We start from the raw sequence: 15208 nt of genomic DNA on the forward strand, positions 1-15208 counted from the left end.
CCCAGGTCTGGTCCCTGGGCAGAAAAGACCCCCCACCCAAAACTTGGGATTTCCGCGCTCGGCGCCGGGGAAGCGGAGCCCGGCTTGGGAAGCTGCGACGCGCGCGTTGGGTGGGGGGGCGGGAGAGATCCTAGTGGGTTGGGGGGGGCTGCGGGCGGGGACCCCCGTGTTACATAACGCCGTCTGCTTTTTCAAAGGCCGGCTTCCGGTATGACTCGGGCAGCCTGCGAGTCTTATGTAAATCGGGCTGGCTTGTTGCTGCTGACTCGCCCGGCGCGTGTCGGGCGAGCCGTTGCTAAGGGAAGCCCGCCATCTGGAGAGTGGTCGTGTGAACGGGGGCAGAGAAGGGGCCTGGGGCGGGGGAGAGGAGGGTCCCTCGCAGGCAGAACGCAGGAGCAATACCCTGCAGCGGGGGGGGGGAGCAACAGCGGGGGTTTGTGGCCCCGAGTCGAGAAGCACCCGAGTCCCCGGGCAGGTTCACACGCGCGCGCCCCCGAAACACGGGTCAGAGCGACGCCCGGACGGAGCAAGCGGGGCCGCCTCGCCTCTTGGCCTAAGCCAGGGGTCGGCAACCTCGGCTCTTTTATGACTCGTGGACTTCAACTCCCAGAATTCCTGAGCCAGCTATGCTGGCTCAGGAATTCTGGGAGTTGAAGTCCACGAGTCATAAAAGAGCCGAGGTTGCCGACCCCTGGCCTAAGCGGCGCAGCGAGGGGCCGATGCGGGGCTGCCCCCTCCCTCCCTGGCCAGCGCGGCGCCCGCGGGCCCCTGCCCGGGCTCCCCCAGCCACGCGCCCCTCGCCTTCTCTGCCCCCGTGCAGCGCTGCATCGGCCGGCGGCTCTACGACGAGAACGAGGACCTGTCCGACGTGGAGGAGATCGTCAGCGTGCGCGGCTTCGACCTGGAGGAGAAGCTGAGGAGCCGCAGCTACCGCGGGGACTTCGTGCGGCCCATGGACGGCCAAGGTGAGCGCCGCGGCCCCGCCGCCTCCGCCCACGTGCCGCCCGGCCCGGCTTCGTATTTCCCGCCAGCCGCCGCCGCCGCCGGGCCGGGGGAAGCCGGTGACGCCGCCCAGGCAGATGCGCGCTCCCGGCCGGCCTGTCCCTGCCGCCGCCCCCTGCCCGGTTGGGCCCTGGGCTTCCTCCCCTCCCTTCGGAGGGGTCTCCTCGGGCCCTGCTGGATCCCCACCTTCCCCTTGAGCCTGACTTTCCCAGCTGCCCCCGGCCCTGGACTGAGGCGGTTGAGGGGAGAGAGAGTGAGGGTCCCTTTTCCGGTGGGCAGAGAGAAAATGGAGACCCCCTCCAAGGACTCAGCTGAGGCCCAGAATATTTTACCTCAGACTTGAGGATTGGCCGGGACCTAGGGAGAGGGATGGGCTTTGTAGTCTGGGTTCTGGTTGCTTTTCTCAGGCTCCAGATGTGCTGACTTGGGCCTGGCTGGGGATGGTGGGATTTGTAGTGCCAAATAACTGGAGAGGCTAGAACAGGATGGATAATTTGTTCTCTGGCACATCTTAGCTTATAGGGACTGTCTTTCAATGGACATTTTAAGTCCATTTTCCCGGAAAGTAGTCCTCAAATCTGTTTATTGGGTCTAACTCCCTGCTAAATGTTCCTAGGATTTGGGGCTTTTTTGGAACCAAAGCAGCTTTTTAAAATGTTTAGCCTGGGTTTCCCGTGATTGAAAGTTTGTTAACTTTTCCCTTTTGAGCGATTGCCAATTAAAATGTAATTCATGGAGAGATGGTCGAGAGTTTAGTGGCATCTTGAAATGAAGTCTCCTTCAGAGGAGGCTTTGCTGATTAACCTTGAGTCTGTCACCTTTGCTGGCATATCCTAAGCTGCCTCGCAGGGTTGTTCTGAAGAGGAGAAACTAGAGGCAGAGAGTTATTAGGATGAGGACAAACCTAGCCCACGCTTGACCTCTTTTGGAAGGAAACAGCCCAGTACATTAATGATTCTCAACACTGAGCTTGAAAGAAATGTAAAATTACAGAACCAGCTCCAAAAAAAACACCCCTTGTCTAAAGCATACATGCATGTATCATTTTGTTAACTCTGCTGAACGACGGACGTAGGACGAGGAAGGAGGTTAGAAGAATTTCGCTTTGAAAAACTAAACCTGGTGTCTGAGTTCAGACTTGCTAAGCTAGAAGCTAAGTGTATTAGGACTACGACTAAACAGCTACTCTTAAGAATGTTGATTTCTTCCACAGATGTTTTTTTGACTTACAACCATTTGTTTAGCGGCCATTTAGAGCTGCATGGCACTGATAAAAGTCACTTAACAACCAATTCTCACACTTATAACCGGTACACCATCCCTGCAGTCATGTGATCAACATTCAGGTTGCTTGGCAACCAACGTGTATTTACAATGGACACAGCACCCCAAGGTCACGTGATCACAATTATGGCCTTCCCAGAAGGCTTCCTACATTCAAAGTCACGGGGCGAGGGGGGGGGGGGAAGCAGGGATTTGCTTAATGATTGCATGATTTATTTAACGACTACAGCGCTTCACTTAGCAGCCAAGGAAAAAAAACACATAAAACCCGGTGCAACTTCCTTAAGAACCGCCTTGCTTAGCAACAGAAATTCTAATCCCAATTTTGGTCGTAAGTTGAGGCTACTTGTATTTGCCAAGCTTCTTTTTTAATGGCTGAAATCTTACAACTGACCTGTCTCTGACCTTCTCTGCTTTCCCCCCCACCAGATTTCACTTTTGAATATGTGCAGCGGGAAGCGCTGAAAGTCCCTCTCATCTTCCGAAGTAAGGCTGGACTGGGAATTAAGTAAGACCACCCTATTCTTAATATATATCATCCTTTTGTCTTTATCTAGTCTTATAAACAAGCTGGGATAAATGATAGGAACTGGGTGCTTGGTGGGCTTTCAGCTGTGGCAAAGCCCCTTCTCTTACCTTGAGGAAAGGCGCTGCAGAAGAAAACACTCATTTATCGTTATTTGATAAACAAATTTATATCGGAAACTAACCAAGGAGAGAACTGAGGAGAAATTTCCTGACAGTTAGAACAATTAGCCAGTGGAACAACCTGCCTCCAGAAGCGGTGAATTCTCCAACACTGGAAGTTTTTAAGAAGAGACTGGACAGCCATTTCCTGCCTGAGCAGGGGGATGGACTAGATGACCTCCAAGGTTCTGTTCTATTCCATTCCATTCCTATTCCTCTCTGCTCTGCTCTGCTCTATTCTGCTGCCCAAGTCATACATATGTGACTTTTATTTTTTCTATGAAGAGAAGGGGCCACCCTGAGGTTTGCAATTTGGCTAGGAATTGAGGACCTTGGAAAACCTCTTAATTCAAGAGCAGAACTGATGCTGAATGCCTAGACGGGTTATGCAAAAACCCCTAACTTTCTAAAGATGATCCTTGGGATAATTCAAGGTCTCCAGTCTTCTTTTTTGTATCTTCAAATTGTCGTAAAGGAATGCTGAGATTGGCTTACAGGTCAAAGCTGTGATAAGGAGAATTGTCCTAACAAGGAAGTCTAACCATCAGTATCAAAAAGAACCATCCAACTACTAACTCTTTTTTTTAAAAAAAAAATTGCACTGAGGGGTCAGAGAAGTAGAAGGATGTTTGGATGCTCAGGATGGTGGAGAACATTGTGACTTCATTGCTCTAAGAGGTTTTTTTGGAAGGAAGGAGAGAAAAAAGGAGAGGCACATAGATAAGATGGTGGCTGCCAGCTGCAGAGGCAGGAGAGAAAACTTCAAATTCAGAGAAGATATTCCCAAGAACTACAGTTGGCAAATGAGTGGGGGGAAAGGGAGGATTTTAAATTCTGTCCTTGTGATTACTGCTCAGCCAGGGTCAGACTGTTGCTGTTCTGATTTCAGCTCTCTGTTTTGCATTGAGTTTAATACCTACGCCTTTCGTCATTTCAGAATGCCCGATCCAGACTTCACTGTCCAAGATGCTAAAATGCTTGTGGGTAAGTTTCTGTGCATCTTTCCATAATGCAGAAATGATGTGTTGATGTTCTGATTTGAGTTTTGTTTTTGTTTTAAATAAAAGAACAAACAGGGTATTATGTGTAAATTATGCAAGTGAGAAGCTGAACCAAGAACACATAACCCAGGTTGCAGGCAGCAGTTGTACCCAAATCTATATTTTGTAGAATAGAGCCATGTCTGAGAATTGAAAATTCATGATATAATTTCAGTATCTTCCTTCTTGTTTAGGGGAGAATACTAAGGATGATTAAAAGTTAATTTGAATACAAAAGTGAAGCCAGTATAATAATTATCAAGCTGATCCTGGGTATCTTGTAGGATGTACCAGATACCAGAAATATCAGCCAGTTTGAATAACTGATTCTCACTATACAATATTTTGAATTTTCTTGTGTTTATTTTGAAAGTTTTTGCTAGGAATAAAATCTTTGCTGTATTTTCCCATCAACCTTCCTTTTCCAAACTCTTCCAGGGAGCCGACGGATCGTGGATGTAGTGGATGTGAACACCCAAAAAGGCATTGAAATGAGCATGGCTCAATTTGTGCGGTACTACGAAACCCCTGAGGTGGAGCGCGAGAAACTGTACAACATGATCAGCCTGGAATTCAGCCACACCAAACTGGCCAATATTGTCAAGCGTCCCAATGTGGTAAGTGGAGATTCTGACCGAGTTTGGAGTGAATGAGAGCATCCTCATTGAACTTGGGGTCAAATGGGAGCATCCCAGTTGAGCTTGGGGGGACAACGAGAACATCCCAGTTGAGCTTAGGGTCAATGGGGGATCCCAGTGAATTTGGGGTGAACTTGGGGTCAATGAGAGCATCTTCTTTGAGTTTGGGGTTCGTGAGAGCATCCTAATTGAGCTTCCAATGAATTAGAGCATATAATTGAGCTTGGGGTGACCTAGGCCATCCTGAGCCAAGAGAACAGGTGTTTCTCTATTATTTCCTACCTTAACTCTGATTTTGGGTTTTTTCCAGGTGGATTTAGTAGACTGGGTGGACAACATGTGGCCGCGGCATTTAAAGGAAAGGCAGACCGAGTCCACAAATGCCATTTTGGAGATGAAATATCCCAAAGTGAAAAAGTAAGTGGATTTTTCTTCCAAATTTCCTTGCTAAATTATGATTAAAGCTAGGTGTGTTGGAGTGTGGAGCCTAAATTCAGAGGACCTTTGTGCGTCTCCGTTGAAAGATTTGTGTGGCCGTGACAATTAATGGCTGGGGTTTTTTGGAGCTATGATTTGGTGACACGTGAAGGTGCTGTGATAGAGAAGGACATGGCTGCTTCTATGTCAGAGAGACGCCGACCAATAGGAAGGAACCTTGGCTGTGATTGGGCTGAATTGCTGTGATGTCAGCAGGGAAAGCCCAAAGACCTGTGTTTATTGTCCGGCCTTGCTTGTTTTGTGTTTTTGTTGTTATGAGGAGGTTGGGCTGGATTCACAATGACAGCCACAAAGGATATGCCCCTATTTTGTGGTGGATTTAGGATTTCCTTCTTACAAGACAATTTTTCCTTCTTACAAACTGCTTTGTGGTTTTTTTTGAATTGCTAACGGCCGTCCGTGGGGATAAAGACATTTCTTTTTTGCTTGCTTGCTTGTATTTAACGTACTTTGCCAAGTAGATCACCCAGATCCTTTCTTACACCTTGTAACAAAAATGTTGGCCTGTCAGAATTAGCTGTGAATTAGAGGTTCGTACATAACAGTGTTAAAAGGACTGTGCTGTACGTAAAAGCTTATGCGTGGCGCTGTTTTTTTGGATAGAGGGAGTAAAATGAGTAAAAGGATAGGGACGAGTTATAGGTCGTCCTTCACTTACAACCATTTGTTTAGTGACTGCTTAAAGTTTCAGTGACACTGGAAAAAAGTGATTTGTGAGCTTTTTTCACACTTAGGACCATTGCGGCATCCCCATGGTCACGTGATCAAAATTCAGATGCTTGGCAACTGGCATGTACTTAAAACGGTTGCACAGTGTCCTGGGCTCCCGTGATCCCCTTTTGTGACCTTCTGACAATCAAAGTCCACGGGGAAGCCAGATTCCCTTAACAACTGTATTACCAACTTAACAACTGCAGCGATTCATTTAACAACTGTGGCAAGGAAGGTCGTAAAACAAGACAAACTCATTGAACAACTGTCTCGCTTAGCAACAGGAATTTTGGGTTCAGTTGTGGTTGTAAGTTGAGGACTCCCTGTACTCAGATATCCTTCAAGCAAAGCAGCTTTCCAAAGAGAAGCTACGGTACATTGTTTAAGGTTTTTCAGTTCTGCTCTTTTTCCCTTGCAATTTTCATACCAACAACTCTGTGTCCAACAAATACTTCTCAAGGGGAGAAACCTCCTTCCGTAAACGTTGCCTTTCCCCCAGCCCCAGAATAGCTTTTGTGTTTACAAATATCCGAGGGAGTTTGTTATCTGTTCATACGAAAAAAGCTGGCTAGCTCAGATGAGCTTACCTAGTTTGGGTAACGCATAAAAACAACCAAGTTCAGAGAGCACCAAAGGCCCCCTCCTCTCTTACAGATTTTAGATTTTATTAGCTTGTCGATCAGAAGGTCGGCAGTTTGGCGGGTCGAATCCCGAGTGCCGCGTAACAGAGTGAGCGCCTGTTACTCGTCCCAGCTTCTGCCAACCTAGCAGCTCGAAAGCACATAAAAATGCAAGTAGAAAAATAGGGACCGCTACGGTGGGAAGGTAACAGCGTTCCGTGCGCCTTTGGCGTCTAGTCATGCCGGCCACATGACCACGGAGTCGTCCTCGGACAAGCGCTGGCTCTTCAGCTTTGAAACAGAGATGAGCACCGGCCCCTAGAGTTGGAAACGACTAGCACGCATGTGCGGGGGACTTTACCTTTACTATTTATTTATTTACAGGCTTCTACCTCAGGTGAGAGGAGACAAATTAAAAATGGGGGGGGGGGAAATAGGATGGTTTAATTTGATACACACGCACACCCCCGCCCCTCCAGATTTAGATATTTAGCTGCATTTTGTTACCCTGACAAAGATAGTGAAAAATGATCCCTGGAAAGTTTTGTGTTTTTTTTAAGTTTTTGACAACTCCAGGCCTCTGTGCTGGAGTCGATGGTACCAAACTGGGGATAGGCTGAGCATTCAGCCATTCATTCAAGGCTGGGAGAGGTTCAGCTGTTTTTTCCGAGGTGCGATGGATGCCATAGCCAAGCAGAAGCATCTCTTGCTCAGAGCAAAATTGAGTGGGAGAGGGAGAACGAGAGAGAGAGAGAGAGAGAGAGAGAGAGAGAGAGAGAGAGAGAGAGAGAGAGAGAGAGAGAGAGAGATGGGCGGTAGAGAGAAGCAGCCAGCCTTCACTGTGATTTCTTTCTCCCTGCCTCCTCAGATAATAAACCAATTTTCCCACTAAATTCCCTTTGTGCATTTTTTGAGCAAAGAGAGAGGGGCGCACTGCCTCTGCGGAAACCCCCCCTACAGTCCACCTCACCCATGTGTTCATGCACAGGGCCAGTTCTAGGGCAGATATGCTGTGTTTTCTCTGGCGGTCTTTCTATCCTGGCCCACCATTTTACGCTATGGATTCTGTAGGGGTCTTTCCAAGCTTCAGGCTAGAAAAGATTGCTTGCTTTTTTCTCTGTTCAGCTTGACCCACCGCCCTCCTGCCGCCCTCCTCAAAAAAACAAAGCCAGAAGATAAGATTGAGAAGAGATTATTTTTCCCTGGGGGTAGCAGGGGGGTGGAGGGGGGGTATGGGGGAGAATTTCTGTGCTACCTTTTTGTGCTTTTCAGGCCTTAATTGCTTGGAATGCTTCGTGGATAATGGGTGTCCTTTTGCCAGCATAGTCTATCTATGGGCAGCCCTTTGAGTCCTTGAATCATAATAATGATAAGAGGGTGAAAGCTGAAGGAAACATCTGCAAAAGATCAGATGTTTGACCCTCAAAGCAATCTGAAGAAACTAAATTAACAGCTTAGTTACTGACTATAGTATATACAAATATAGGAAGTTACATGAGGAGTTTTGAATGAACAGGTGTGGCTCTTGGCTGCTGGTGATTTATGAACACAACTTCGTAGCTGGTGGGATACAATGGACATATTTGGTCTGCATTTGCACAGCAACATCTTTGCAAGGTTGTCTGTGCGTTGGTGACAACTTGTGCTAGTTGAATATTGGATACAGCCGATGGAGGTTGTAGCTGACTATCGGGGTGTCTTGTAAAAACAGCTTAAGATCTGTGATGCCTCCCTGCACCATTCGGAACAAGCTGCTGTTAAGCGAAAGGAGTTCTCCTATTCTAAAAACCTAAAATTCTGCTGTTACGAACAGAGAAAAGGGAGCCCGTTATCCTCTCCATTGCCTCTCTCTTACTTTATCTCCTCGTTTTGGCGTAAAATTCTGCAATCTGACTCAGACAAAGGTCTGTCTTTTGCATTATCGCCACCGGCTGCTTTTTTACACCACTGTGCAAATGTTTGCTGTACAATAACATCCGAATGAAAACATTTGGGGGGATTTAAAAAAATAGAAGAAGGAAAGGACAGTTTTTAGCAGAGGCTCCAGCTGGGAATTTCCTCCCCCCCCATCAGAGAAAGAACATTCCCCCCCCCAAACAATGTGACAAGTCCTCCCTTTTCGTTGCCTTCTAATTTGGGAGCAATTAAAGAGCAGAAAATGCCAGGTTCCTTCAAAGAGTTCAGTGCTGCCTCCGCCAGGCTGCATCTTCGAAAATGCCACCATCACGGCTCCTCATTCATTTCTTTATGGTTTCTTCCACCCTCCCAGTTCTCTTATTATTTTTGGCATCTTTCAAATTTTTCTTAATCCAAAAACAAAACACGGGAGAGATGCTGAAATAGTTCCTCCCCCCCCTTGTTTAATGAGTGAAATGGAGGTCACTTGGCAAGGTCAGAGCCCCGCTGAGCGAACCCCAAATTTCTGTTTATTCCAAGAAGTGTGTCTACAAGGGGTGGGAGGGTCAGGAAGCTGGAGCTGAAATCTCTTTAAGTTTTGTCTTGTCGTCTTCTTTTTCTCCCCTTTTCCGGTATTTTTCAAGCAAAGGCACATAGGAAGGGGCCTCTGGGTCGGAGAGTGGGGTGGGGTGGGGGCTGGAAAAGAAAGGGGAAGGGGGCCTCTTCCTTCCAAGATGGAGGCTTGAGTACATTTCAGGAGCCAGTCCCTTAGAAAAGTTAGGCATCCTGGGCTGTGCTGAACAAACCAGCCCACCCACTTGCTGTCTTTTGAAGAAGCGGGATTATCCATGCAGGAGAAGCCAGGCTCAATTCCTCCCCCACGTGACTCCAGCCTTACACGTAGAGGTCAACACAAAGGCATCTCTCCAGCGTCTGCTTTGCGGAGAAAAGCTTTTGCCCCCTCCCCAATTTCCAAAGCCTTCTTGCCAACCCCTGGGCTTTTGGAAGAGAGAACGGAATGGCCTCGGTTAGACCCGAGGATGGAACCGTTTAGTCACAGATCATCTCCAAAGACTCTTTCTGAAAAACATCAACTCATCCTGACTAAGGGTTCTTAGAAGCAGAGGTTGAGTTTGGGGGCTTAATGTGTGTGAAAGAAATGGAGCCCTTAAAGAAAGTCGTCCGTCTGAGGTTGAAAAACTTGCTGGGGGGGAGGGAGCAGAGAAGAGGAAGATTGATTTGGGAGAGGGGCAAATAATTCCATCCATTCTGCCACCATGGAAATGAGGTTTCATGCCTGGAAGAGGGGCTTGCAAAGAGAAAGGCTTAGCCCACTTCCTTAGCTAGAGAACCAAAGGCTTGAGCAAAAAGGAACCAGAAAACCAAATATTCAGAAACCTGATTTTGGCAGTGTGCAGAATGCTTCGTATCCGAATAATAATGCTTCATATTTGAGATTGGAATGGGGTGGGGGAGTGTCTGCTTTCTGGAGGAGGAAAACCTTTTTGTGCATCAATTCATCCAATTGAAACGACATTCAGCTCAGGCTAAGAACTCAAGTTCCAGTTTTAAGACTACAATATATGCAGATCGTTCGTTTGTTTCCAGACTTGTCCTCAGGATAAATTCAACTGTATTCTCTCTCTCTCTCTCTCTCTCTCTCTCTCTCTCTCTCTCTCTCACACACACACACACACACACACACACGCACACACACGCACCACCTTCCAGTCTGCACACGATCAAAGGGGTTGTGCTACTAGCATTGTATTTTAAAGAAAAATAATTTCATATAATCCCAAACCACCAAGGATCTTTCAGACGTCTGCCAAACCTAGTGGCCGGTCACATTCCAAGTTGCTTTCTGCTTCCAAGTTTCTCGCGGGGGGGGGGCTGAAGCTCCCCAAACCAGCGCCTGACTGGGTGTCACTTTTGGCTGGACCTAGAGGAAGGGGGAGAAAGGGGGGAAAAGGGGAGAGGGCTTAGGAGCCGAGGAGGAGGAGGAGGGCAGAAGGACTCGTATTTTGAAAAGGGGCTCCTGCAGGGCGGCTAGGCTGCTCTGTTGGGGAGGTTGAAGCTTTCTTGGATATTTTGCCAGCTTGGAATCCGCTTCCCCAACCGGGGAGGTTTAATGGCGCGCCAAGCGCCAGGAAAATCCCGTGCCCAAAAGCCAGACAAGGTAGGGCTGTTTTGCAAGGCAGGGCTTGAGTTGCAAAACAAAACATTGGAGTTGGCTTCCTTTTCCATTTTCCCTTCCCTTTCCTTCCCTTTCTCCTTCCCCATTCCCAGTCCCTCCCTCCCCACACATTTGCCATTTTCCCCATAACAGCAGCATTGCGTATCCCTGTCAAGTCAGAAGAGGTTGCTAGGCAGCCTTTTTCCCTAACCCGAGACTTTCGGATCGCCAAGGGAAGCCTCCTCGCGAAGGGCACCGTTCTCTCCCCAGCCTGTCGCTGGGAGGATGCGGGCGTCCACCTGGATGGTGTCAGAGGGGAGGGAAAACCGCGGCTGATTGGCGGGAGAAGGGAACCGGGCCAGCGGCAACCAGGGCACACGCGGTCTGTTAAGGAAGGCGAAGGACACACAGGGATACACACACACACACACACACACACACACACACACGCTCAGATTGAGGCAACCAGCAACCGGAATCAGGAAAAGAGGTTAGTGTGTTAAGCTGTGCACATTTCCTGCGTCTCTTAAGGTGCCCGTGGTGGGCAAGAGGATGGATCGGCGGCGCTGGGTAGGAATGAGAACATCCAGCCCAAAAGGGATGGTGCAAAACTGATTTTAAAGTCTTCCCAATAAGAGTTCTCATATGGAAAGGAGTGAATTGAGCACTTTAGCCTTCCGGTTTGGCTGGAAGCTTGCAAGCAAGGAGTTTTGAAAAACATCCACCCATTAACAGTGTGAGATTCAAGCAGAACTGTTTGTAAACTTTGCCCGTGCGAGGATTGGGGAGAAAAAGCACCTTATTTTTGGGTTCCAATGTCTAGGGTTCAAAGTGAGTGCTGAGAACAGAGAAGCAGGCACAGCCCACGTAGATCGCCAATTTAATTTGGGCGGCCTTCAAGAAGGAGGGGGAGTTGCATTGCCTGGTTTGCGTTTTTTTTTCCTTCTTCTTCCCCTGCAGCAGAAATCCCTAGGCTGTTTTTAAAATCCCACCCAGAGGACGAACAGAGAAGCCTTAATTGGACGTGTTCACCGATGATCTGCACATTAGAATCTTTCTTGGTGGTTTTAAAGAGGCATTCTCTTTTGCAGGTACTGTTTGATGAGCGTGAAAGGATGCTTCACCGATTTTCACATTGATTTCGGAGGCACTTCGGTGTGGTATCATGTTTTCCGGGGAGGAAAGGTAAGTGATGTCTCTGCGGAAGGCAATCCTTTATAAAATCCTTGTGGAGAGCGGAGGCTCAATTTTTTATTATTATTATTCTTTTCAAAATAGGCTTGAGCAAGGGGAAATCACCAAGCTAGGAAAGGCGGTCTTGCTGTGCAGTGAATTTAAGATGGAATATTGGACATGCTTGTTTGCTTCTTTTCAAATGAGATATACCTTTGGGTTTTCTATCTGTTCTAGATCTTTTGGCTGATTCCTCCAACATTGCAGAACCTAGAACTTTATGAGGAATGGGTTGTCTCTGGGAAGCAAAGTGATATTTTTCTGGGGGACCGTGTGGAGCTGTGCCAAAGAATCGAACTGAAACAAGGCTACACTTTCTTCATTCCTTCAGGTAATTCCCTTTTGGAAGAGGATCTGGTTTTTCAAGATCAATCCTTACTGTCAACACATTGGTGGGCAGCCATCATTAGGTCCAGAACGGACTGGATAACATACCTTGACACACTCACTGGGAGAAAAGGACTGCATATGCCTCCCTCCGTGGGTTCTGGACTTCTGCTTGCAATGTCCTTTTTTGTTGTTGTTGTTGCTAACTATAGAGATGATCCAGCCTAAGGATGTCCAACCTTGGCAACTTTTAAGACTTGTGGACTTCAACTCCCAGAATTCCCTGGCATGGCTGGCTGGAGAATTCCGGGAGTTGAAGTCCTCAAGTCTTAATGTTGCCACGGTTCGGACATCCCTGATCCTAACGGTTTCTAGCTCTTTTGCTTGTTTCACGTCTTATAGCCCATTCCCAATGCTCTGATCCAAGGTTTCTGTTGCTTCAGCGGCTGAAGCTGAATAGAAAGGCTTTTGGGGCAGATCCTGAAGAAAAACACAGATTTGTAGGCCGGATGAGAGCAGGATTTTATCCCCAACCTGACTGACTCTTGTGATGTGAATCCTTTCCTCTCTTCTCTGTCTTTTTAGGGTGGATACATGCGGTTTACACCCCAGTTGATTCCTTGGTGTTTGGTGGAAATATCTTGCATAGCTTTAACGTTCCCATGCAGCTTCGCATTCATGAAATTGAGGACAGAACAAGGGTAAGGACTCCTTAGATTTTTGACTGGAGACATTGAGTCATTGTTCTGCAGAAGGTACCAGGGCGCCTTGGTGGATCAAAGGAAGCTTTGCTTGGTCTGTGAATTTTTCGCTTTAGGTGTTCAGATATTTGGAGCATTATGCAGAAACCACAAAACCAAGAAGAGCAAAGGGTGGAGAAGCAGAGCAAGCTGGTGGAAAATCGGGTCTTCCCTGCCTAACGGGTCACCAGTTTGGATAAACGTAATGGTTGGGTTCACCCATGGCTTGTTGAGTGATCACAACTGACCACATTCTCGTTCATTCCGAGCCATACATTCTAGTAGAATCAACCGGAACGAGTGGCCTTAATGCATCATGCTAAGCCATAAATTATGATTTACAAACCACGATGGCCGAGAACGTACTCTCCACCACATTGTCAGGGTGGAGAGCTTTGTTGCTTTAATGGTTTCTGCAATCTCAAGTTTGTTCCATCTTACTAGCCAACTAGGTTTAACACAATTATGGCTTATCACACATGGGAATCTAATTATCTTTTAAGTGCAACCTTTCAAGGCCTTGTTTCTCTTCTGACAACTTCCCGGATTTCCAGGGGAATCCTGGTCTTTGTAGGGGTGGGCTTTTGACAACTTAACAAGCACTTTTCTCGTTCCCCAGGAAAGTGGCCAGTTTGGGCATCACTCCGTAGAGCTAAAGAATGCTCTTGAAGAAGTTTTAATGGTTTGCTTTGAGATGATGTAGAATTGAGATTTGATTTGAGGATGTGTCTCCCTCATCTGGAATTCTGGAGGGTCTCTACTTCCAGGGTTACAGACCAGTTGCTCGTTTTTCCCCAACGCAGTCATAAAAGTTACGAGTCTGTTTGCTTTCAGCCTCTTCTTGCATATCCATGACAAACTTGCCATGATTAAGTCAACCAGGTGTTTGAATTCTCACCGCACACTGAGTTCTTCAGTGATGGTTTGAGTTGGGCTTCCGTAACAGACATTTGCTATGGTAGACTGTGAGTCATTGTATTACAGAAAGAAGGGTTTTAACCTGTGGGTGATTCAGATACGAGGATTTGCCATTCAGGAGCATCCTTAGTACAGGAGCCAAAAAAAGGTCAAGGGAGCGGCCACAACAGGTGGGTGCTAAGAGTGAGGAAACATTGCTCCGCCCCCTTCTTTCTGATTGGTTCCCCAGTGGTGGAAAAGGTTTTAGAATGTTGGGTTTTGTCATGGAAACTGTGTCCGATTGGCTCTCTAAAAGCTGGTACATCACCAAATCCCACCCTGATCAACTATTTCTAGGGAATTCTGGGGTTTCCCCCCCCAATGTATCATCACTATCCCTGCTGTTGAGCACATCTGTACCTTGCTGTTCCAGATGTGTTGGGCCTTTCCAGCCCATTGTTAAGATGGATGCCCAAGCCACTGTCCCCTGTCTTCAAAGGGCACGTTTGGGACCAAACCTCTTTTAGAAGAAGATGGAACAAAGGCCTTGATTTTCTGATCTGCCCATCCCTACTTGACAGGAGCAGGCTTCTAATTCCCGACATTGCGTAGGCTTCGGTTGTAATGCAGAGGACAGTTAAGAAGATAGGACAGTTAGGACAGTTGGAAGATCTACAGCCCACGTTGATTTTCAAAAGGCAAGCTGGGCACTACTGAAAAAAAATCTTGAGACATTGAGAGGCTGGGGTCTTCTCCAAAGTGTGTGAGAAAACGAGTCCCCATCTAAAACAATACCTAAGGCTCATCTTTATTGGTAGCCTTCGATCAGGACCGTAGTCAGGTTGACTTGGAACAGAAGAGACCAACAGCAAAAGAGGTGTGAAAATGTCTGCAAGATGGATCAGGCTGTGCTGATGACTGTGGATGTGACTTCTCTCTTCTGGTTCTTCTCAAACATTGTCCACTAAAGAGGAGCCTATCAGATGACTGTGCAAGGGGGACAACCTTAAGATCTTTTGTAGCCTACTTCTGCTCTCCTTGTCTTTCAAGGTGAATAGTTGCTACCTGTATCCCCTGCCTGTCTAAATTCCTTTCCTAAGAACCTGTCTTCTTCACCTGGACACATGCACGCATGCCAACCCCAAGCCAAAGTTGGATTCTTGCAAGAATCCCAGATTTTGTCTTCCTTTCAGCATAGAGTGACGGCCAAATATCTCATGGTTTGACCCACAAGAAGTGTATATAGCTGGGCGCAAGACTGCCCGGGCATGTTGCAAGTTGTGGCTAGTTGCTGAGGGACACACTCTTAAACATCTCTAACCTCCTCATGAGAACAGCCACCTTCCTGGATCAGAGGAGAAGACCACTCTGAACAGAAAGCTGCTTCCGACTATCACAATTCAAAAACTGGTCAGAGAAAGTGTTAATTGAATTTGTATCCCTTTAGCTCCCTGCAACA

The 15208-nt window shown here is 47.4% G+C and overlaps 1 protein-coding gene across 2 annotated transcripts in view; it reads left to right on the plus strand.

Annotated features, from left to right (window-relative positions):
* Positions 1-15208, plus strand: part of KDM2B (lysine demethylase 2B) — a 32081-nt gene that overhangs the window by 625 nt on the left and 16248 nt on the right. The window contains exons 2-9 of one of the 2 annotated variants that reach the window (XM_083373443.1): positions 821-965; positions 2716-2794; positions 3911-3957; positions 4452-4630; positions 4962-5068; positions 11644-11737; positions 11963-12116; positions 12698-12813. In XM_083373443.1, coding sequence (XP_083229569.1) covers positions 821-965; positions 2716-2794; positions 3911-3957; positions 4452-4630; positions 4962-5068; positions 11644-11737; positions 11963-12116; positions 12698-12813 — 921 coding nt within the window. Of the gene's footprint in view, positions 1-820; positions 966-2715; positions 2795-3910; positions 3958-4451; positions 4631-4961; positions 5069-11643; positions 11738-11962; positions 12117-12697; positions 12814-15208 lie in introns of those variants that run through there. The other variant, XM_083373444.1, reaches the window with a different exon arrangement.

This window comes from Vipera ursinii, assembly GCF_947247035.1.
Source record: "Vipera ursinii genome assembly, chromosome: 14".
In the NCBI taxonomy this organism is placed as follows: Eukaryota; Metazoa; Chordata; class Lepidosauria; order Squamata; family Viperidae; genus Vipera; species Vipera ursinii.